Raw genomic sequence first — 24,920 nt, forward strand, 5'->3', positions numbered from 1 at the left:
TCATACCAAATATCATCAAATTTTGTTTTGTGAGTTAACCGTGAAAGACCAGCACATAGACAGATAGAGATTAATTTCGCATTTATAATATTAGTAAGAATATGTATTGAATTAAAACAATAATAAACACTACGAATTAAATTAATAAATTAATCTATCTTGAAGCTACAGCAATTATATAGTGTAATGGGGTAAAGAGCTAGAGCTAGGGAAGTTTGTTTAAACACTTCGTCTAGGATATTTTATTTTCTAGAACGTAAAAGGATTGCGCTATAGTCGCGTGTGGGGTAACAACTTGAATATTATTATCGACATGCGAGCGATTACGTTACCGTCAACACTAACAAACGTTTAACAATTAATAAAATTTAATATTGTTTCTTCGCTGTACTTACTAATTTCATACTTCTCTTTCCTTTCATTTAATTCATATCATAACATTCCCTTAATGTTAAATTTATTATTTCCCTTAATGTTAAAGCACAGTCACTATTATATACTACTTAATTGATATATAAAGACTCTGCTATGTAATTGTTTGGCTAATATACATAACATACAATCGATGGTATAATAATATCAGATACTTTGTGTCTTTTTATCTGCCTGTTACTCTTCCACGACCAAAACCATTGAACTAAATTTGATTAAGTCTGGTAGGAAGCAAGCTTGAATCCCAAAGAAGAACAAACTACTTTATGACCAATCAGTAAAACCGCCGCGGGCGACAACCACTACACTATTTAGGCCTACATTATTTCATTATAATGTACATTCAAGAGAAGAGCGTACTTATTCCTTAAAGGACGGCAACGCGCCTGCAAGCCCCCCGGTGTTGCAGATGTCCATGGGCGGTGTAATCACTTTCCATCAAGTGAGCTTCCTGTTCGTTTGCACCACGAACATAATAAAAAAAAAACTAATAACCCTCATGGACCTTACTTTCGACCTAAACATCATGATTATTTTTTTATTGTGACATGGAAGTATTTAATTGTGCAGTATACACAATGTATCAAGAGACACACAAACAGACAATTGTATGGATGTTTTGAACCTCAATTTTATTAGAACCCTACCCATCATATAATGAAAAGTATACGTGTGTATGATTAATGACGACGGCTAATTGCATATTTTATTATTACAATGGAACACGAAGGTATGCACTAAATATATTATGTATAATATTAAAAACAAATGTAAATTGTATCGTAATGCCAAGATTATATCAAGATACTTTGTCGTAGTGCAACATAAAAATATAATTAACAAAGATTATTAATTATTCAATATATAAATGGTAATTTTATAATAGTTGTTGGTTAGAGTTTTAAGAAATAAAATTCACTTTTGATTTACGAAATTAAACAATGCAGCGCTTGATATTCTGTAAGAACTCACATCGCAACTCATTCGAGAAATTTAGAAAAACGATTTACCATGTTGCCCATGGTTTCTGGCTCAGCAAATACCTATAGTTATTTGCTAATTGGTAATGTCTGAAAATACCAATCATAAGGGCATTTGTAAGACCTACTATTTCTTACTACTTACATTATATTGATGTATCTCCTGAAGGTTAAGCCAATTTTAGCCTGGGAAGCTTACCCTTAGTAACAGTAATATGGTTCAGCCATTGTGTGCAAAATATTTACAAAACATAAATAAACCTATTACGCTTATCGCTCTTTCTATTAGTTAAAACCGTATCGAAATCATTCAACGGTTCAGAAGGAGTAATTGGAGTTACAGACAGAAAAATATTTATATATATACTCAGTAGTAAAGGAAATCATGACAAGGAAACTGAACGTATCGGCTAACTAAATCCCAGCCTTCTCTCTCAGTTTGGACACTTACTTAACTTACAAGTCGTATACAGTTTTGGACTCGTGTGCTTGCGTTTAAAAATTTAAAAACCCGCATTTGTTTTCTGGCTCGACAATTAAAGATAATACTAACAGAACTTTTAATTTATGTATCGGCAAACAGTTTAAACTTTCCGTTCAAGTATTACGGACGGACGAAAATTTACAGTATCGATTTTGATGATAACACGTAGCCTTTAATTATAAAGTAACGTAACGGGTCGTAATTATTTCCATGCTGCAGGGAGCTATCTTTTCCCACCGTAAGGAGAAAGAACTTATAAAATAATTGCGGATAGGTATATGGCTGCATTTCATTCGGCACGTGAAACGGAAACGACACCAATCCTCGAGATGTTTTTCTACACCACTAAGCACGTTTTTAATTATAAATAAACAAATCAGGAACACGAAAACTCAGTGATGCTGAGATTTCTGAACTTACGATCCGTATTGATAATAGATGGAGTTTGATATTAAAATCATAAAACAATACATTGCTTATGATTAATGTGAAATAATCATAATAACGTATGAAAAATATGTTCATAAAATATGATTATTGTAAAGGAACTATTCGATATTACTTAAGAAACATTAATTTGTAAAGTTCTAATTAAATAACAGTACTTGAATGATTAAATCATAAGATAGTAGTCAGTACGTCATGAAAAGCCATATAAAATTATGAAGTAATATAACACCGAACATCCGAATTAAAAATCGAAGGCAAATCTTTTCCAAGTAAATTTATTAAATCTCATTTAAAAGAATAATTACTGAATCCCTAGCCGGTTTCTCGATAGAGTCTACATTCCGAAACGGGTTTTTTTTTTAATTTAATTAAATCTTGTAACATAGTGATTCAAAAATAGTTGTAAATTCGTGTTTTTGAATTTTGTACTTACATCCGGCGTCCATTATGTTCAAGCTGTTGTCCTTTTTGTCACCTCTGCTGGAATTAGGCGCGTCCCCGTAGTTGAAGCAGGCTGTACAGAACACAGAATATTATTGATTTTTTGTCTAACCTATCCTTAACAGTTGAATGAGGTATGTAGTGACCAAAAATATGAAAGATTTTTTATTAAAATGCAATCCAAAAATCTCAGGCTTGATCTTGACATATCGAGCTATTGTCGTCCTTAATCCTAACACAACTCTCTCCACTAAGAATATAAGTAAATTCTTAAAGATATGAACTACTATGGTTCTTTTAAAAAACTAAACACTTGAAGAAATATTTAAGTACATTATGCCGTAAAGGAGACAACCCCTATATAGCCCGCAATGGGTAGGAACCTGATACTCAATCATTAACAGCTATGAGCCACTGATTATTATTAAAGGATTGCTAAACAATTTTAGACTTTACTACTTCATGGTATTCTTAACAATCGAACAACCTATTTTATCAACTATATTGTTAAATTGGTGGCTCTAACTACGTAACTACATAATAATGATCAATCGACGTGTCGTTACCTTGTGTGTGCCCTTATTAACCTAAAAAAAGTTGAAACTCGTGTCAAGGGAAATTAAACTAATTTTGACAACACTCGATGACTCTGGGGAATCTTTTAATAATTTGATGGTATTTTAATAATTACATTTATTAGAAGCACCACGACAACTTACTTGACAGACAGTGTGGTATAGATCACAGAAGGATTTTACCATTTATATTCTAATCAATATTTAGCGTAAGCACTTAAAGCTGATAACACTTCTTCTGAACTCACTCCTGTTGTGTAGGATTGATGAAATGTTCTCTATTCCCACTCACACTCTTGTGCAGACTGCAGTATAATATTTTCTGCGCAGTTGGCTAATATCCAAGGGAAGTTCGTTTCGAGTACCGTGGTTAAATTATTAAAAAAAAAAACAGTATCGTTCAAGACTTATTCAATTGAGCAACAGCATTACTTAATATTACAAAGTTCCGGCTTGAAGGACGAGGGAAACAATTTTACAAAACATGGATATAACATCTTCGTTCAAAGTATTAGTAGCAGAATAACAATTAATATTTGATACCGTGCCTAAAGTATATAAACACCGATGAGTTGCTACCGTCAGTTTCTCATTTTAATGTTGCCCTTTTTAAGATTCATTGAAGCGAACGCCGTTTAATGACTTTAATTGAAGGCGTAGGCATTCTTGAAATCATCAAATAGTAGTTAGAGACTGAAGGCCTATTGTTTATACATTAGTTAATTTAGACTCGTCACGGTCTAGCAAACGCTCTACATGATTCAGCCAAGCCCACGCTATAAAATTCTAAACAGACCATATCAATTCGCCAAGACTTGTTCATCCTTAACGAACGTTTGAATGACAAATAATCAATTTCCTTTCATATTCACCATTGAGTTGTATCTTGAATGTGGATGAATAGGATGATTAAATTTGTAAACAAAAATGATAATTTATCGATAAGTTTTCCATTGAAAAGTAATTAAGTCATAATTTATGAATGTTATCAATGCGGTAGAGCCGACAGTACTGTAAGTAATTGGTATGTCAATTTGTGTTGAATATATAAGTCATTTACCGTGTGACAGGCTTAGACTATCAGCCTTAAGTATAAATGTCGTTTATGAGGTGATTACTTAAACAATGTTGTCTTCTGATTTTATGATATAATTTATGAAGGATAAATTGGCCACCTGATGGTAAGTGGTTACCATCGCCTGTATATATTGATACCGTAAGTAATATCAATCATTGCTAACATCGCCGATGCGCTATAAACTTTAGGGAACTAAGATATTATGGCTCGCTCACCCTTTCAATCCGAATACAACAATACTAAGTACCCACTTATTGCTTTTTGGCAGTAGATTATGAATCTGGGGCCCTAACAAAGCGGACTGGGCCTCAGAGCTTGCACAAACCACCAAAATTGTGACTATCTAATCACTTTTGTACCTCCAGATGCACAAAAGAGGTTGCTAAAAAGCGATCTCTTTCACATTCAATTTGCGCATAGGAGTCGACATAGAAGCAGCGGTTTGATTATGCACAGTACCTAATCCAAAAGAATATAAATAATTATACGTTGATAGAGTTACCATTAGTTTTTTTTAATATTATCTCCTGTTTTGTCCATAACATTTTTAAAGCGTAGTCGTTGTCAGAATTTTGGAAGAAAAATTTAAAATGAATTTAAAAAGTGAAGTCAAGTGACTACTTGAAAAACAAGGCTTTGTTTTATAAGAATACAACAGAGGTAGACGCATGGAATATGTATGTAAATCTAAAGTCTGATATCTTAAATCTTTTTTCGATTGGAATGGAGTTCTTTGTTACTGAATAATTTCCTGATTCGTCATTGAAAATTATAGAGCCCCATGTCGAGTATCGAATAAAAAAATAGAATATAACAATTTTAATTAATTTTTAAAAGTACCCTTTGATATATAAATATATTAAATTTATAAAAAAAAATCTTACCAACTTTTTAAGTGTAAAAATTTCGAAAGCGCAGAAAAAACGGCGTTCAACTATCACTACCCCGACAACAATGATGCTTTGAAATAAAATTATATGCCCGTGAATCGATCGACTCATTTAAATTATGGACGATCATTAGTTGTATTGTCTGCGGTGAATTAAGCCCTATTATTATAAAAACTTCGTGTATAAAACAAATTAAACATTTTATGCTTTGAAAAACATCACTCAGTACATGTAAAACAAAAATATATTTTATTGAAAACGCTTTGACCAATCATATATTTTTAAATAACACTTCTGTAATGCACTTGTGAAAGATGATATCGTTAGCATTTATGCGGATTTTAATAACACAAAAAATAAATTCGAATGTCGCTTCTTAGACTGAGATTTTCTTAGGCAAACATAAGACAGGGAATATATTTTACGCTTACGATTTATAAATAAACACTAAATAATTCACTTTACCTTATTGCACAACTTAAGGTAAAAACGTGAGCGTCGTTTAACTGATGCGTATGACGCATTGTATGAGCATAAAGGAGGCGGAGATATTGTGTCTTAGCCTTGGTCTCTATTTGGCTCGAGATTGAGCCAGATTTTTAACAAGAAAATTTAAGTACCTAGGTCATGTTCGATCTAGTTCAATTTTCTTGCATTACATGCTATTATTATGATGCAATAATATATTGTTATATTATTATTCTTTTCTGTTTTGGGTGTAACTATTAAAAAACCTATTTCGTAAAAATAAAATGTGATATATCAATATTTACCCGAACAAACCTATGGAATATTACTTGTTAGGAGGACCATTTGTGATAATAATGTGATACATTAAATACCGATTTCAAAAAGTCTAGACTGAATCGGAAAGTTCTAGCTAAATTAGTCAACCGAGCTATCATCATTTGTCATTATTATCAAAAACGTTATTACAATATAACGCGTCTATGTCTAGAATAATATACTTACAGGGCAACGTAATCTACTGTAATATGTAGATAGATAATACACCTTAAATTAATCATAGTTATTATGTCAAAATATTGGACAGATGTTTTTTTTTTAATTTTAATATGCAAATGATATATTGGTACGTATCTCGCTGAAATTACAAGTTTCTTTTTTTTTCTGAGGTATGACATTTTTGATAGTTTTACAATAGAGTAACTAATAAATGAGTAGTTAACTACAACGGGCTACCCTACTAACAACTAACTAAGACTGAATTGATTGCACAAAGCCTTATCATGAATCTATATTTTTGAATACTTGAGAAATAAGGTTTATCAAAAATTATATGACTGAGTGGAGTTAAGTGGCCTGTATACCAATATCTACTTAAAATTCATCGCCTAATAGGCTTTTTTCCAAAAAAAACTTTCATTCCCATAGTTTCTTTGAAAATACTTATTTTTTATTATATTAAATGCAAATCGGTTTTAGACTTATGTTAATGAGTTCAAGACACGTGCTTAAGGTTTTTTTAAAAATATATCACCTAAGAGCGTGTAAGTTTACATTCACAGTAACATTGATCATTTTGATAGAATCACAGAGTTTGTGTGTGTGTATGTTGAATAATGATTATATATACATGAGACGAAAGGATAAGCTTATAACGCCCACTTTTCGTCACGTCAAGCTTAGACCACAAAGTTAATAAAGCCTTCTTGGATCAAAAAAAAAAAAAGAAATTTCAAATCATTTGTTAATAAATAAAGAATATTTTTCAAAACAAATATATAGATGATAAAAAAGTGGTGCTAATAGCTACTTTAAGTCAGGATATTTTATATATATAATTGTAATTAACAAGCTCAATGTTCTTCTCGGTAGAATGTACATTCCGAACCAGTGGTAGCTTTACGTAATATAATTCTATAAAATGTCAATTAAAAAGTACTTGTAAAAGCCTACATGAATAAATTATATTTTGATTTTGACGAAAGTATGAATCGAAGTTCGTATTTTTATAAGTTAGAAACATAGAAGTCGTTATTTATTTTTCTGCTTATATGCAAAAACCAGCTTTTAAAGTATTTTTGAAAATTATTCACCCAAGAGGGTGAAATTAGAGATTTAAGTTTGTATCAAATTCCGCCTTATTCCAATGTTTGAAATACGCCGATCTATGTCCAGTCGTTAACGCGCTTATGAAAGATCATCCCTTAAGGAGGTAAAATGAGAGATGGATTTTCGTGTAAAGAAATTAATATTTTTATTTGTAAGAAATACGGAAATTGGAGTTAGGTTTTTGTTTTCACATCACATACCTAATTACTAAAAATGAACGTACCTAATATTAATCGCTCTAATGAACTATTACATTAACACACTAGGTTTTTGTCAGATTTTTAAATATCCACCAATGTTTCAAACAATATTATAGTAATGATGGCTAAATAAGCTATTAAAATCTAATAATTCTATCACTACTCGATATACGATAACAAAAAGCATCCAGCAAACATAAACTATAAAAGACGTTTAATTTAAGAATTTTGAGTAAACTAATTATGAGTGATTTAAAATAAAACTACAGAACAATTTATGTTAAATAAAAGTTAAGATTCATAATTACCCGCCATTGAGGCGCTGCTCATTCTGCCGCGTGTAAAATCAATCTTGAAATATAATTTATATTCTTTGTAATAGGTAATCTTAAGCACAGCAGTAATTGCTATTTAAATTATTTGTAAAAAAACAATTTAGACAAAGATGTCACTTTTTATTTTTCTTTTAAGTTCCAAATAAATTAATTGACTAACATAATTATTATATGTGTTGATGTCAATTTTCTTTATATAAAGTAATACTTAGTACTTTGTAATTGCCAATATAATACAAATTCAATCGCAAATATAAATGCAGAAAATAAATAACCTGCATGAAATTTATCATCTTACTAAGCTACTAGTAAGCTACTATACTTAGTTTAACTATCCAATAAAATTTTTGAACGGAAAACTAGTGACTGTCATTCGCAATGGTATGTATGTTGGCGGCCCTGTCGTAATGCTAATTGTCAATTGTCACTGTCAGCTTGGCTGTCTCAATCAAAACAAATATTGCTTTTTTATATTATTTTATTCATTATTTATGAGATTTTACACATATTATTCTCATTAAATTAAAACACTATGGCACCTACTAAAAAATGTACAGTTCGTGGAAAACGATCTAACCAACATACTCAACGAGATTATGCAGAAAGGTTAAACGATTTAAGTATACAGTCCTCGGAAGACAGTGATGATAGCTCAGATAGTTCAGATACTGAAGGCGTAGAAGCAACATTTGCAGTAAGCATGTGGGATTTAAACCATTGTGATCCAAAGAAATGCTCAGGACGAAAACTCTCGCGGCATAAACTTATTAAAAACTTAAAACTTGGTCAAAAATTTCAAGGGCTTGTGTTATCACCAGTTGGAACTCAGTGTGTTAGTCCAAATGATAAAGATATTATAGAGAAGTTTGGATTGGCTGTCATAGATTGTTCGTGGGCTAAAATCGATGAGACACCATTTCAACGAATGAAATCCCCCCATCCAAGGCTGTTACCATTTTTAGTGGCAGCCAATCCCATCAACTATGGCAAGCCATACCAACTCAGTTGTGTCGAGGCTTTAGCTGCAGCCATGTTTATTACAGGTCATAAAAAAGAAGCAAATTTCTATTTATCTAAGTTCTCATGGGGACATTCCTTTTTAGAACTGAATTCTGAAGCATTAGACATGTATTCAAATTGTACAGATAGCAAAAGTGTAATTGAAGCACAAAACAAATATTTAGAATCTGCTGCAAATGAAAAAGATACTAGAAAAATGTGGCCATCAAGTGATTCGGACAATAAAAGCGATAATAGTGAATAAATGTAAAATTATTTGTAATTATATTCTGATATTAAATAATTTATGTTTATCATATTTCATTTGATATATTTCTCTCAATTTTAAATATTTTATAAAATCTATTTTCTCAGATTATTCATTAAATATTTAATTTTTGTGTTGAACATTTTTTATTTTTTTAGGCCATTTTAATTTTGTAATTCCATGTAAGCAACTATTTAATTTGTTATAAATATAATAAATCAATCTTTTATAAAAAACAAGGCATGAGTTTATTCAAGTCTGATAAGGAATTAACATTTAATTTACAGCGCCATCTATGGAGAAACATCTGAATCATTTCAAATAATCTTATCAATGGATGTTCTAGTTACTCAAAGGTTGTGTAGATGGCGTAACGATTATTGTTTTGAAATTAAATCGCTGTATGAACGTTGAAACGTGCTTGCGTCCGTTACTTTAGTTTCGTATAACTGCTCGGGTGAGGGAGTTGGTTCATGTCGTGCAGAGTTTCGGTCTAAACTCGCGGAATAACTAATTTATGACTTACTTTTAAAGTGTACTTGCGGTGAAATTATAGTGTTGTGCATGATGTGTGTTTGTGTACAGTAACAAAATATTGTTCGGATAAAACTTAAAAACTAACAAGGTAAGTTTGTTTCGGGACTCGACTTTTGTGCAACCTGTCACGCAGGTGTCTCACAAGTCACTAACCTCCGTGATGAATAAATATCTACTACAACTTTCAAGATAGCGATTTACGATAGAGCTTTTTTAAAATTTATAAAAATGATCACAAATATTGCAAAAAAATGTTTTGTTTGTTACTAATTTATAACTTTAATTTTTATGTTTTTAGAAGTAGTTTTATTGAAGTGCGAAGTACCTGTATCATAACTTCGGATAAACCTGGCTGCAATATAATGTCATATGTTTTAATTATTGTACTCGTCAATTCATAATGTTTCAAATTGACAATAATTTGTAAGGTTTCGAATTTCGCGCTTTATTGTGTTTTTCTATTTATTTTATTATCGTCTTCTCTTGAGGACGACGTTTAAAATGTTGGAGAGCTGACAGTAACTTGGGATTTTCTATGTCCGTCGGAATATGTCGGAGTATTTTGTATCCGTTTATGTTTGGTGAGAGTTTTTCGACATTATTATTCGTGCCTATTAATTACTTTATTATAATACATATATGTATTGCTTTTTTACTGCTAGATTAAACGTTACACTTCTTGTTAATTTTTATATTTTATAATTTAAGAATCTTTAATTTTGGTCATATTTTATTTGTGTACAATTAGTATAGAAATAAAAGCTTTCTTATTTATATTAAAGGTCGTTACAAAACATAATGTTTTAGTTAAGATTAAACTTGTATTTTCAGGTGTATAAAATCGTGGCATGTGTTGTGCTTAGCTGTGATTTGAAAATTATGTTCAATATATTTGGCCGAACGTTGCTGTATTTGTAGTAATTTGATGTAGAAAAAGCAACACAATATGAAGACGACTAATTTAAGTAGCATTGGTGATCAAAGTTGCTCCTGCACTTCTTGCACATACAAAAGTGAGGCCGATCACCCGTCTTTGAGACGTATAATTTCTCAAGGAACTCGTATTGATCGTCTTTACTATGGAAAGTATATTCCGCTTCGTGAAAAAAAACTTCTCGAAAAACTAGTTAGAACTAGAGGTGTATATGACGACATAAGAGCACAATTAATATCTAACAGCACAATAAGCCTCGAACCGAAAGCTGTATTAAAACCTCCTGTAAAATTATCACCAAAAAAAATAAAAAATAGACAATATTCTAAAGAGATATTGAAATTGGTTGATTTAGTTGATAAAGGCGAGAAATTGGAATCTAAAGAATTAAGCGTATGTTGTAGCTGTTGTACTTGCTCATCTAAATACGATGATCATTATAAACATATCGATAAGCAAAGACTAAAACGTACCTACCATGGTGGTCACAGGCACAGGTATGTCAAAGATAAAATTGGTGACTACAGAAAAAGAGCAGTGCGATTCAAAACAAAACACATCAAATCTGATCCTTGTACTTGTACATTTAAATTCAGTGGTATGCTAAAACATCTGTCTAAGGGGCCCAAAATACTGGGTTATAATCCCGTACCATTTACCGATTTCAAACCGACTTTTGATGACGAAATAAATCAAAGACTCGAAAAAAATAGCTATTTATCATTTCTATCCAACGAAAACTTACGAAAATCCAAAACACATCTAAAAGAGATTATGTTGGAAGGAATAAGAAAGATCAGCGAATCAAAATTAAAGATTGGAGAAAAACTTGATCTGCATGAAAGAAAATCCTTAGAAAAAATAAATAAATTAAAAAATAATATAAAATCTAAAGTAAAGGTTCATAAAGTTCAAAAAAAGAATAGTGGAACAATATGTAAATGTCCTGAAAACAATTTAATGTTGCATATAAAAAAAGATTCTATAAGCAAATTTAAGGATGACTTAAAACGAAAAAAAATCTTAAAACACTGGGAGTGCCATTCAGAGTGTGTTGAAGATGTCTGTATTCCAGAAGAGTGCTATGTCAAGCTAAAACATAAACGTTCACGATGTAAAAATATTGAATGCAACTTAATAGTTCCAGATAAAACGATTCGGGAACCATTAATTAAACCTATAATCAAAGTTCAATCAAAACAAGACTCTGCAACTGTATTGAAAAAAACGAACAAACAAAATCTTCGTTTACGAGCACAACAAACCTTTTTGAGGGCCAATCCTTGGCGGCGTTTTACTAGCGAGAAAGAGAAAATATCTAAAGAAGCACATGAAAATATTAAAAAAGAAAACCTTAAGAAAAATGCACTGATGCCGGGTATTTCCATTACAAATAAAACTAAAGCTAAGAATCAGAATATAGGTCCACTTCGTGAAAATACAAGTCCACAACAAATCGTACGAATAGGGTCATCTTTTAATTTTAACATAGACCTTTATAAAAAGAAAGGTGAACCTAATACAAATATATCTCGATTAAATTTACAAAGGTTGCCTGATATAACAAAACAATCACTACTTAAGTACGATCATAGAGATAAAAAAATACCTAAAAATGTACATCGCCGTCAACGTGGTTCACAAATAAAATTGAAATATACAATGACGAATACAAAAACAGGTGACAATAATTCGAAGAGCTGCTCGTCGTTCTGTCCCCGAAAATTGATACCCAAAAGAAGAAAACCAAAAAGTATCATTAGTATGAACAAAAGTACGACTACAAAAGAATCCCTATTAACATTCAATGTTGTCAACGACAATGTTGAAAGACATACTTATTATACACATCAGGAGATAATTAAATTACAAAAAAATGGACAAAAGAGGTTTCAGAAAAAACAAATATTGCTACCGTATGAATGTGAGCCTAACGTTTGTATACCAGATATTTGCGACCCTTACAAATGCATCAAATTGATAAACACTAGGAACACAAAAAGAAAAGAGCAATCAGTGCAGTACGACTCTGTAGATAACCTGTCTCAAACTGGAAGACCTAAATCTATTTCAAGTTCAACATCAATGCCTCATCCATCCCTAAAAACTAAATTTGTAAATTCTAAGACCATGTACAAAACTAAAAAAAATAAATTAAATAAAATAAAAAATAGCAAAAGAAATATGAACCAAACAAGTGACAGTAAAACTGACCGCCAAGTCGTTCGAATTGGTTCAAATATCAGTTTTAATTTAGAATTTTATAAAACAAAATATCCTTATCATATTAGCTCGCCTAATTTAAAAATGTCAAACGGAATTAATGTGAGATCGAATAAAAAGTCAGGGAGTCAAAAAGTTCTAGGAGACAAATCAACTACTCCTATTAACATCAATCTGTATAAAAAAGCTGGAATTGGTAGAACTCTCAAAAGATGTTTTTGTACATTGAAACTTCAGGAGAAAAAAAAAATTAAAAGAAAGAAAATGGTTACAATAGGAACTAATATTGTAAATGATATGTATTCAAACGCTATAGTAACTTACAATAAAAGTACTAAAACAAAGAAAGGTTTACCTTTAAATTATTTTGAATTTGAACCATTTGTGTGTATTCCAGGATCATGTGATCCTTATGAATGCTTAGATCGGATTAATAGAAAACGTTTGAAAGAGGTTGGTTCAGTTACGGAACCTCCAGAAAAAATATCAGTTTCCAGCACTACATATTTGAAAAAATCCTTAAGAGCTATTCAGATACAATCAAAACCTCAATCAAAAGACCGTAAGACGTCAGCGAAAACAAAAAACAATACTAGTGAAATTAAAGAATATTTAACTAGAGGTAGTTCTAATCAAGCAGTAAAAATTGGATCATCATTTAGTTTTGACATAGAATTCTTTAAGACCAACATACCTGCAAAAAAATTAACTTCTAAACCGCCTATTGAACAGAAAACAAAGATGCGCACTAGAATTAAAAAAATAAGTAAAACAAGAAAGAATAGCACATTAAATGTTGGTAATATAACTACGCAGTCAAAACAAAAAGATAAAGTTAATAAGTCTACTATGCCTGGTCATTTAATAAAAAGATGTTTTTGTACACTAAATTTGCAAAAATACCCTAAAAATCAAAATGGAAAACAGAAAATTTTAACAACATCCATGTTTCCCAGGGAGTATACGATTAATAGAGCTACAACTACGCTCAATCCAATTTTGATTTGCCAAAAGCATTTAAACGATTGTAGCAATTGTAGCAAGCATTCGGGTAAAAAGACAAACAGTATAAGTGGCTCTAGCCCAATTCTAATTCAGTCAACACAATGTCAAGAAAGTTTAATGGTTGTAGAAAAACAGTCGCAATGTTATAGCATAAATCCTATAGGTGATCATAAGTGGGAATCGAGTTTGAGTTTTATAGAAGAGAGACTGGTGTCATTAAACCAAAGGAAAATCACAAACTTAAGTCAATATATACGACAGAATTTTTGCACAATGAATTTACAATTGATAAATAAGAATGTTTACGAAAAAAATCCAAAATCTTCAATTTCTTCTGGTAATGGTAGAGTTAAGGAATTCTCGAAAGGCAACAAATCCTCTGTTCGATTAGGATCTAACTTCAGTTTTGATATAGCGTTCAGTAAACACTTACCTTCATCTAAATATTCCTCTAGTACGAAATTATATAAACCAATAAAAGATAACTCAAAAAGAGTAAAAACTATTGGTACCATAAGAAATTACAATACAAACTTTGACCGACAATCGCAATCAACATATAACAAATCGGTTCATAAAGGATCGGCTGCTATGCCTATTGCAAAAAGATGTTTTTGTACGCTAAAGTTACATAAAAAAGGCAGAACGCCCATGAAAAACAATAAAAAGCAGGTAAATATAAAATATGTATCAAAAACACCAAACAACACAATCAGCAGAGGACAAAACACTGATTTTAAGCCCATGAAAATAGCGCATTCATTAAAACCTTATGAATGTGAACCAAATATATGTATCCCCGGTCATTGTGATCCTTACCAGTGCTTAGAAATAATGAAAAGAAGAAAAAAAGGAAATTCCTTACTGCCATATGAATGTGAACCAAATATATGTATCCCCGGTCATTGTGATCCTTACCAGTGCTTAGAAATAATGAAAAGAAGAAAAAAAGGAAATTCCTTACTGCCATATGAATGTGAACCAAATATATGTATTCCAGGTCAGTGTGATCCTTACGAGTGCTTAGAAATAATAAAAAGAAGAAATCTCCATAAGCATATGAAAGAATCTGGTATAGTAACAGTACAAACTAAAAAATCTGCGTCTAGTATAACTACTGATAATCATTCTAAAGGGACACAGAAAAGTTATAAATTAAAAATGAAAACAAAGGAAAATTCTGCAAAACTATCTCCAAGAACTTTTGGATCCGAATCCGGCGTTGTTCAGCCTTCGAAGCAAGTAGTACGAATAGGCTCAAATTTTAGCTTTAATATAGAATTTTTTAAAGATCAGGGCTCACCATCAATTATACGAAAAACTACCAAAGATTTCAAAGATAATAAACAAAGAAAAATCAATTTCACAGAAAAAGGTATAACCACACCTATAGATTCAAAATTAAGACGACATAAGGTCACTGAAATAGAAAAATCTCCAAATCGAATTGCTTCGACAATGACATCGTCATTCTTGAAACGTTGTTTTTGTACCGCCCAACTTAAGAAAGATTCTAAGCCTGCATTTTTAAAAAAATGTTTTTGTTTAATGAAATTTCGAAAACCTTTTGGAGTAAATAATGAAGGAATTCATATAAGTAAGGTACAGCATGTAGATAAAAAAATTAATACTAAAAATGTAAAATCGAAAGGATATCAACTTTCTCCTTATGAATGTGAACCTGGCATTTGTATACCAGGGGAATGTAATCCATACGAGTGCGAAAAAATTATAAAGAAAAGAACAAAGTCAAAGTTATCTAGTACTGCAGAAATTAAAGATTCACGTTCTGTTTCTATTGATAGTCAGAAGCTTATAACGAAAAATGCTAAAATACAATTTAAAAATAGGGAAAAATTTAAAGCTGTCAAGACTCGTGATCTTTCGCAGTCATCTTTAAAACAATCTGATCGGCAAGTGGTAAGAATTGGATCAAATTTTAGTTTTAATATAGAATTTTATAAAAATAAACCGTCAAGGTACCTTATGAAACTACCATCGAATCAACAAAAAGATGTAATTCGAAAAAAACTGAAAAACCAGCAATCCGAGATAATTCCAAGTCGTACACAGAAGTCTCAGGTAGATCCAATTAACAAAATGGATCGTTCGACAGAACAGAAACATTTTTTAAAACGTTGTTTTTGTACACTGCAACTTCATAATCAATATTCAAATATACCTAAAGAAAAAATGGAGAAGAAGAAAAGTAACAAAGATATTAAATTACGTAATAAAAGTGTAATGACAAAAGAACCTAAACGTCCTGAAATTAATCTTAAAGATTATGAATGTCCTCCCAACATCTGTGTTCCGAACCAATGTGATCCCTACGAATGTGAGAGAATTATAAGAATGAGAAGGATGCAACAGGGATATAAAGAATTTGGAATGTCGACCAGGAGCCCTAAAAAGTCTAATGCTAGTAGTACAACACATTCGGTGAAAAAATATAAGCAAACTACTCAAACAGTGGGTCATAAAAAATATCATAAAAACACAAATTACAATACAAAGTTGAAAGAAATAAGCTCAACACAAAGAGTCAAAATCGGCTCTAGTTTTGATTTTAATATTGAATTTTATAAAAATAAAAATAATCGTGGTCTTGAAATCAATAAACAACCGAAACCTACACGTACCAAACGAAAACATCAAACTAAAAGAAAGGTTAGCAATGCCAAAACACAAATGCAGAAACAAGTAAAATTTGCAAAAATTGGTGACAAAAAGACTAGGTCTCAATCAACAATGATTAATGTTTCACCTACGCTCAAAAGATGTTTTTGCACTTTGTTTATGAAATCTGCCAAGGAGAAGCGTAAAATTAAAAAACAAAACACTTCTAGTATTGGTACAGAAACTCAAAAACCGTTTGTGCCACTTACAAGTACATTGTTGCCGTACGAATGTGAACCACAAACATGCATACCTGGGGAATGTGACCCTGTTAAATGCTTAGAGCGAATTATGAAAAGAAATAAAAATTTTGGAGGAAATACAAATTTTTCACAGACAAAATCTAGTGCTGGTACTATGACCCCCCGAAAAGCAAAATTTAAGACACAAAAAAGTCAATTTAAAGCACTAAGTAAGGGTGAATTTCAAACTAAAAATAAAAGAAAAAAAGAAAAAACAGAACAGGTCGTGAGAATTGGGTCTAATTTTAATTTTAATATTGAGTTTTATAAAGATAATAATACGCCATACGAATCGAATAATTATATTACAAACGCAAAGAATATACGCAATAAAAAAAAAGTACTCAGTGGCATAACAAAAAAAGACTATAAACAAAACCAATCAAACAAATCGTTTCATACCGCCCAATCTCAACTGCAAAAAAAAGCGTGTGATGTATCGACTTGTCCACAATTAAAAACGATGCTAAAAGAAAAACAAACAAATGTTAAAAATAACAAACCACCCACTTTTTTAAAAAGATGTTTTTGCGCCTTAAAATTACAAAAGTTAAGAAATCGCCACAAGAATGCTGCGACTTCATTAGACCATGAAATTAAAAAACAAGAATTTCCACCTCCGCCAAAACAAAGTATTGCTATAGAACAAAAATTATTACCTTATGAATGTGAACCAAATGTATGTATACCTGGCCAATGTGATCCTTATGAGTGCGAAAAACGCATAAAAGCTCGTGAATTATGTAATCGAAATAAATGTGATAAAAAATGTTATATGACGCAAGCATCGCAAAATATATGTACCCAGATAAAAAATCCATGTTCAAATAAATGTATTGGTATAAGACCAGACGAGTATAAAATTAGAAAACAACAATCATCTTTAACTCGCACTGTAACAACAAAAAGAACAACAGTAAATGAACCGAGATATGACACAAATTTGAATAATCAAGCTGTAAAAATTGGCTCGAATTTTAGTTTTAATATAGAATTTTACAAAAAAGGTACACCAACGACAACGCCTATTGCACTTGAACGTAAGGAGCGTAAAAGTACTGTTGAAAATGTCCAGGATAAAAATATTATCACCAAGTCAGCATTTAGACGTAATCATGGATCTCAAGCAATGGCTACATCCGAAGATAAGACATTAGATGTACAAAATGAATTAAATAGATGTTTTTGCACTTTAAAATTACAAAAAAATAGACAATCAAGATACCGTAAAGAAAATTTAAATATTTCAAGTAAACCCCCTTCGTATCCACAAACCTATGAAGTAAGAAGAGTGTCGTTTCAACCAAATCCTAAAATAACAACAAAGTATAAACATACGCCAGTGAGATCAGTTTCGACTCGGATAAATGAAAAGTATTTGAAAGAAAATCAAAACTTTTGTCCGTGTATAGATGTTACAAACACAACTGAAATGGAAACGATCCTGCCATTTGCACCAAATAAATTTAAAGACACCACTAGTAAGACGTTTGTTCCTGTACAAAATGAAAATAAAAAAAGAAAGGAAACAAAGCAAGGTTTTCAATTAAACAAGAAGAAAAGTAAAAGACACTTAAATTATAATAAAAAGTTGCTTAAAGATCACGAAGGAAGTATTCTTCCATCACGAGTAAGAAGTGTTTCTAATATTAAAGAATTTTTGTGCCGATGTGCTGGAGTTTTTTCAAGAAAAGAGAAAACTAATAATGTAATAAATACTGCAAATGATAGTGGAAATAATCGTGAAAATGAAAATAATTTGTATAAAAATGAACCAATCTACTTTGACAACCTAAGGAGCTCTAAAAGTGATCGAAGACAAATTGTAAATCAAAATATGAAAGTCAGAAAATCAAAGAGTCTCAAATTAGATAGTAAGTATGAGACAATTAATTTTTTTTTACTTTAAAGTCAAAAATAGTTAACATTTTATTATTTTCTTAATTGTAGATCAAAAACGAAATGATAGGAAGAAGAATATTAAGGAAAGTAACAAAGTTAACAAAAACTCAAAATATGCTAAGGTACCTAAGGATGCTGATAATACTGGTATAAATATATCAATAAAACAAAATAAAGATAATGACGGAGTATTGTGTTCCCATTGTAAAATGAAAATACAAAAGAATAAAACCAGTCCACCAAAAGTACACTTTGATGACAGATCACCTAAGTTAGATTCTCTCGATGAAACGAAAAGTATAAAGAAATCATTGAAATCTGTGAAAAAACAACAGAAGAAAGATGCAAATCTTAAAGAAGATGACAACTGTGCAAGTTGTAATTCTTGTGGTAGGAGATTTAATAAAGAAGAGGTACAAAAAGCAGCAGGTGATCGTTTGATCGAAATTGACAAAATAATGAATCCTCATAAAATGAAAGATTTGTTTAATAAGCACATTAGACATAAAAATAACACTATAAATACCAGTGAGCAACACGAAATAAGTCCCTTATTTGAAATGCAATTAAATAGGCGTGACTATGACATTATAAATAAAGATGAAGTTATTGATAATGTTACTAAATTAAGTAAAATAAGTGTAAAAGATAAACCAAAATTGACTAAGCCTCATAAAGAATCTTGTTCATGTTGTATATGCCGTCCTAAAAAAATGAAAGGAAATGATCTAAAAAGACCATGTACATGTGGCAGTTTTATTTGCTCTAAAAAAAGTCAGAAAATGAAGAAAGATTCACTAAAACACAATTATATAATACCCCGGAAACCATGTGTTTGTGGTAGTCCGATTTGTGACCGTGAATCTGAAGCTATGAGAACTTTATCATCTCGTCCCGGCAAAATAACGTGTGTATGTCAGAGAGAAAAAGAAAAGAGAGAAGAAAAACGCAAGGCTATTATTAGGAAAAAGCGAAACGAAGAGGATCGTATTCGTAGAAAATATCGATTGCAACAAGATAGAGACATGGAAAAAAGAATTAATAAAAACTCAAGCGATGTAATTTTAGCAGCTGAATCTTTAATCGACATTGGTAAATTAGGAATAACGGCTTGCGCTGATGTCTTACGTTCTATCGCCAGAATGACTTCAGATCCCAAGCAGGCTTACTCCACTCTTAAATCTATGAAAGAAGATCCAGAGCTTATAATAAGTACTATGCAATCAGCATTCGCGGATAGTGGTGTTGCTGCGACGGCAAAACGGGTTAGATTAAGATGTTTATCTATGAGAGGTGTAAAACAAATAAAAAATATACTAGAACAATACGCAGTTACAAATTTTTTATTACACATTGCTGATAAAGACCCGAAACGACGAATGCTTACAAGGACACCAAGCCGTGTTCGTGAACGACTTGACTTTGGTTGCAGCCTATACATGGGTTCTCTTAGAAAAAGGCCGTATTTATCAGTATATGACAGATGGCCATGGTTTTATCCTCACTTTCTGGCTCTTCTCAACGTGTATAGGCAGTTCAGGGATATATTATTATTTTTACTAGCAGTTGTTGTATGGAGTCCTTGTATTTTCTGTATGGAAGCTTGTCGAGCTATAATGTGTTGCTTTTTCTGTACTGGATAAATTTTGTATATTTATTTAATAAATTATTGTTTCGAAAATGGTTTTTGTTTTAAATAAGTTAAAAAATATATCAAATGCATGCCTCATATTATTTGAATTGACAAAGTTTTATGCTTTGCATTATTATTGACCATTGTAATGCACCCTCAGGTTCAATGACCGAAGCTATAAAATTTTGGGGTTGATACTACAACATCTATTTCAGCAACTTGTGGTTTAAAATGTACTCTAAAATTCGCAATCGTACGTTTTTTCATGTCAATCAATTTGAATTGTTTTTATGAATATTTTCATTGCCAACATAAGAGATAAAGATAATTTTATCAATTCCATTCAAACATATTTAACACCAAATAGACAATAAAATCCCAACAGCGAAAACTATTATGATTTATACCCAAAAGCTTCAAACAATCCCAACTTTTAATCATTTTCTATCCACACACAAGTTACACTTTGTGCTGTCGTTTATAAGTGGATTTAGGAAAATGTTAAATTCTTGTATATAGATACATATTAATTAATACTTATTAAATTTGAACCAATCAGATTTAATATGTATTTACACTATTGTGATTTGTGATGTAAGCAGAATACACGAAAATTTTATTCGATAGTTTTATTTAAACATAATATAATTGTCGTATCTACACAATTATCGTAAGTTTATAGCTATCTCAACTTATGTATTATGTGACGATATGAAGTATGTCATAATGAAAATTAAATACTTATCTGTGGAACATTTTAGGCTATCAATAAGATTTTCGTAATTCTTAAGATAAGAGCAGCTGATCTCTAACTTGACAATGTGTATTAAAAAATGTGACAATAGTTATCACTATTTAAGTATCAAGTTCGAACGAAACGCTTTGAGTTCGGAACGCGAAAACAAAAGAGAGTTATATCGACCAAACCTTCAAAAGTGAGAGGGAGCCGCCACCCTCTTTATGAGTCAGAGGGGAGGACCCTAGCACGTACTGTACCCTTAGTACACCGTACACCGCATGCACTCCCTATTGATCTGGGCATTTGGACCCGTCTAATATTGTTTTTGACCTATCAGCCATTTTTATTTCGGAGTTGTTTTAACGTTATGTATTGAGTTTATTATTTATACATATTATATTATTAATATAATATTCCTTTATTTTTAAAATTTATAAAGTTTGGTGTTTTAATTAAGCTTTATCAACAACCTCGATATTAATACCAGCAATGTGAAATAATCCAATATTGTCATTACAGCAAATGTATATGACGACCTTAATAAAATATATTTATATATAAGATATAATTCACCTAAACTTTATTTATTATATCGAGGGGTTTTGATGTACTAAGTCCGACTGTGTTTCATTATCTCGGAGCAAATTCACAGATTTGTACAAATTAACATATACATACATTCCTATACTCTGAACCCATGTTCCTGCTTATGAGTTTGTGTATTATTCGAGTCGATATTTAATGCGTCTTTATATTTATTTACCAACATTTCATACGCAAAATGTAAATTATACTGTATTTATATTAGACTGCTTAGGTGTTTTCAAATACTTTTTTTAAATAATTTAGATAATTTCTATATAAATCGAAAAAGTTTAAAATGTGTCTTGAAGAACCTGCTTAGTCTATGATGTCTATAATACACCATAGATTACATCGTATCTACATAATAACGTAAACACTACATTCATTCAAACTTTATATGTATAATATCAACTTATGCGTTTGTATAGATTGTATTCGATTGAATTAAACCTTTTTGTTCATACTTCAGTAAAGGTTTCTGGCATTCTACCATCAAAATACAATAAGTGGCCTACGTTGAATGGATTTATTTACTTTTTTAAATATTAAAATGACTGACTCGTACAACGTACAGCCTAAACCTAAGTAATTTCGTTTTTGTTTCTTTTCAGATATTTGTGGATGACTAGACCACCTGATCCTCATATTTTAATTCCCCAGGTTAGTCTAATGTCTATTTATCTTATTGAAAGTTTTTGTAGCTATATTGTATTAAAAATATAATCGATTATAGTATAAATTATTTAAAATATTAAATTTAATCGCCTTTGACGTAATATTCTTTACTGCGGCTCCCACATCTTATTTATCTATTACTGTAAAGGCGTAGACAATGGTATACTATAACATAACATTCTCATAAAATATATTTCATATTCCGCGATAAAAAATCATGTATATTACTTATATAAGAAACTATTGTGTAATTAATTCGCTAGATAGTTGTATAATAACAATAACTTTTTTATCAGTTATACATTTATAAAAAATAATATTTATTTTGAATCAGGGCATTAAGATCTTAAATAATATTGTTAGTGTGGAGACAGACCTACGATGATTTATTATTGGATGTGATTTATCGTCTCTATTGATCATTTACATTCATTCATTCTTGAGTTATTATACATTAATATTTATTTATACATATAATTAACATATCCTTATAGTTTTAAGTTGACGAATAGTAAATAGATTGCAATAAATATTATTCCCTTAGGGCTAAGCCATCATCCATGAGTTATGTTTTAAATATTTCCCCTCTGATGTCGTTTACCAAACTTTTTTACGTGATTCGTTCAAACCGCCAGCGCCTTGTCAAGACTCACGTCTCGAAGGGAGACTAAATTGTTCAGGGTTTGTAATAACACTTAAGAGAAAGTAACTTTATTATATTTCATATTTGATACAGATATTATCAAATACTACATTAGATTTCATGATATAAGTTTGAATGTTATATAATTGTATTTGAATATCTAGATAACGTACAATTATAATCAAAAGTTACAGTAACAGAACATTATCAATTCAAATCACTTAAGATTAGTATATAAAAGATTATAAAATATTATAAGTATATAATATAAAATGTGACATACATAACGAGAGTTAAGTATTGAAAGCGTTTTTGTGGTCATTTTAAAAATATTTCAGTTAAATGTTCCACGATTTTATAAATATCGTTAATTCGTTCGAAATACGTTGCGGTCGAGATGCCGTGCACCGACACATTTGTAATTACGCTGTATTGCAAAGAATTTATTCCTATGTCTCAATTAAAATATTTTCGATTTAAATCGCACAGCCATTGTATTTCGGTACATGTTTATAACCTTATCTGATTAAGAGAATCTTCAAACATGTTTGACTTCGAGTCTTGATTAATTGAGTGTATGATTTACCTTTATGGTTGAAGTTAATGTGGCAACATTTAAACGTATATTTAAATATAAAAATAAATAAGTTTATTTTAGTATATTTATACGTAGCAAAAATATTTAAAATGATTTTAGGCACGATTATTTTAAGTCAATAGGATTCCGTAAATCTATGACAGTTATCATAATTTAAATTTGAGATAATGTCATCAGTGGAAATATATTTTCATTTGTAATGCAAAAAATATTAAGGGATACTTAAAGAAATTGAAATACCTTTAAAATGATTTTTTTTTACAACTTTCATAATCAAATCTATTTAATGATATTATTTCCATTCGGTTTAGAATTTCATAATAAAAACATTATTGAGTGTTCCGTTTTTCTTAGTGATTTAATTTCACAAAAACACAGTGACTGTGATTACTGATTGTGTCATAAAACTATAGATATAATCTTATTATCTTGATTCTATTTTACTTACTCAACGCTTTACTATATGTTCTAGTGAATATACAAACATGTCAAAGATAACTTAATACATAACATGCTTAATTCTCATGCTTTGAAAATATTTCTTTTTCTCGAGAAAGGAAAGAATAATAACATTTAAACACGTATAATCTTACAAAATCTAAATAATATACAATTAAAATCAAATATATACTCAGTTATAAAATATATTATATACTGTACATAAATAATAAACAAATACGTACATTACCATATAAACTAAATTAGGGAAAAAAATACTCTTTCAACTTAAAAAAAAGAGACTTGAGCATTAACAGTAAAGAAGTAGAAATAGAAATCAGTAGAGTGGAGTGAGATACATTGTATTCTCGTTATTACATAGGTGTAATAGATGTATGTTAAGCCATAGAGTCGCCACTTGATTTTAGCTTGAAATTTGGAGACGTCGTCAAATTCTCGGAGCCAGAAAATGAAGCGAATACACAGCTTGTGTAGCTTCTCAAGTTTATTTTGCAAAGACTTGTAATACTGATCTAGTAAATAACATATTTTTATCCCAATCTATAAGAAGGAACTAGAACAATAGCCAATAACTCTTTAAAGCCTTACTAAACGAAGCGAAAAAGGAGCATTGGAATGTAAAGAAAGTAAAGTAAACTGCAAAGGCTCTCCTCTCAAAGGTTAGGAGTTTATTTCACCACGATGTTTTAGTGCGGGCTTGCTAATATAAAGTGCTTGAGTTTCATCAGACAGTCTCCTCACGATGTCAGTCTTCATTGAAAACACAAATTAGGCACATGAAAAGTAAACAATCACCAGGTTTAATTTCGCATCGGCTTAAATTCACGTGCTGTATTTATTTCAAACATAGCACAAATT

At 30.6% G+C, this 24,920-nt stretch overlaps 4 protein-coding genes across 7 annotated transcripts in view; 3 read left to right on the forward strand and 1 right to left on the reverse strand.

The window, feature by feature from the left end:
• The window catches only part of LOC125063905 (calcyphosin-like protein), a 54,259-nt gene that overhangs the window by 8,547 nt on the left and 20,792 nt on the right, over window positions 1–24,920 (reverse strand). Inside the window, exons 1-2 of one of the 4 annotated variants that reach the window (XM_047670598.1) lie at window positions 7,915–7,989; window positions 2,780–2,860 (exon numbers count right to left, since the gene is read on the reverse strand). In XM_047670598.1, coding sequence (XP_047526554.1) covers window positions 2,780–2,860; window positions 7,915–7,936 — 103 coding nt within the window. In that variant the 5' untranslated portion in view covers window positions 7,937–7,989. Of the gene's footprint in view, window positions 1–2,779; window positions 2,861–5,324; window positions 5,344–5,795; window positions 5,815–7,914; window positions 7,990–24,920 lie in introns of those variants that run through there. The other 3 variants (XM_047670600.1, XM_047670599.1, XM_047670597.1) reach the window with 3 other exon arrangements.
• On the forward strand, window positions 8,372–9,221 carry LOC125063906 (18S rRNA aminocarboxypropyltransferase). The gene has a single exon (XM_047670601.1). The coding sequence runs from the start codon at window positions 8,474–8,476 to the stop codon at window positions 9,203–9,205; it is 732 nt and encodes a 243-aa protein (XP_047526557.1). The 5' UTR covers window positions 8,372–8,473; the 3' UTR covers window positions 9,206–9,221.
• Window positions 9,683–24,920, forward strand: part of LOC125063878 (protocadherin-like wing polarity protein stan) — a 166,508-nt gene continuing 151,270 nt past the window's right edge. The window contains exons 1-2 of the mRNA XM_047670553.1: window positions 9,683–9,833; window positions 22,299–22,347. The gene's annotated coding sequence lies outside the window, so the exon portion shown is untranslated. The remainder of the gene's footprint in view (window positions 9,834–22,298; window positions 22,348–24,920) is intronic.
• On the forward strand, window positions 17,176–20,373 carry LOC125063887. The gene is made up of 2 exons (XM_047670570.1): window positions 17,176–18,702; window positions 18,779–20,373. Exons 1-2 carry the CDS (start codon window positions 17,292–17,294, stop codon window positions 20,371–20,373), a joined length of 3,006 nt encoding a protein of 1,001 aa, XP_047526526.1. The 5' UTR covers window positions 17,176–17,291.

This window comes from Vanessa atalanta, chromosome 5 (assembly GCF_905147765.1).
Source record: "Vanessa atalanta chromosome 5, ilVanAtal1.2, whole genome shotgun sequence".
NCBI lineage: Eukaryota > Metazoa > Arthropoda > Insecta > Lepidoptera > Nymphalidae > Vanessa > Vanessa atalanta.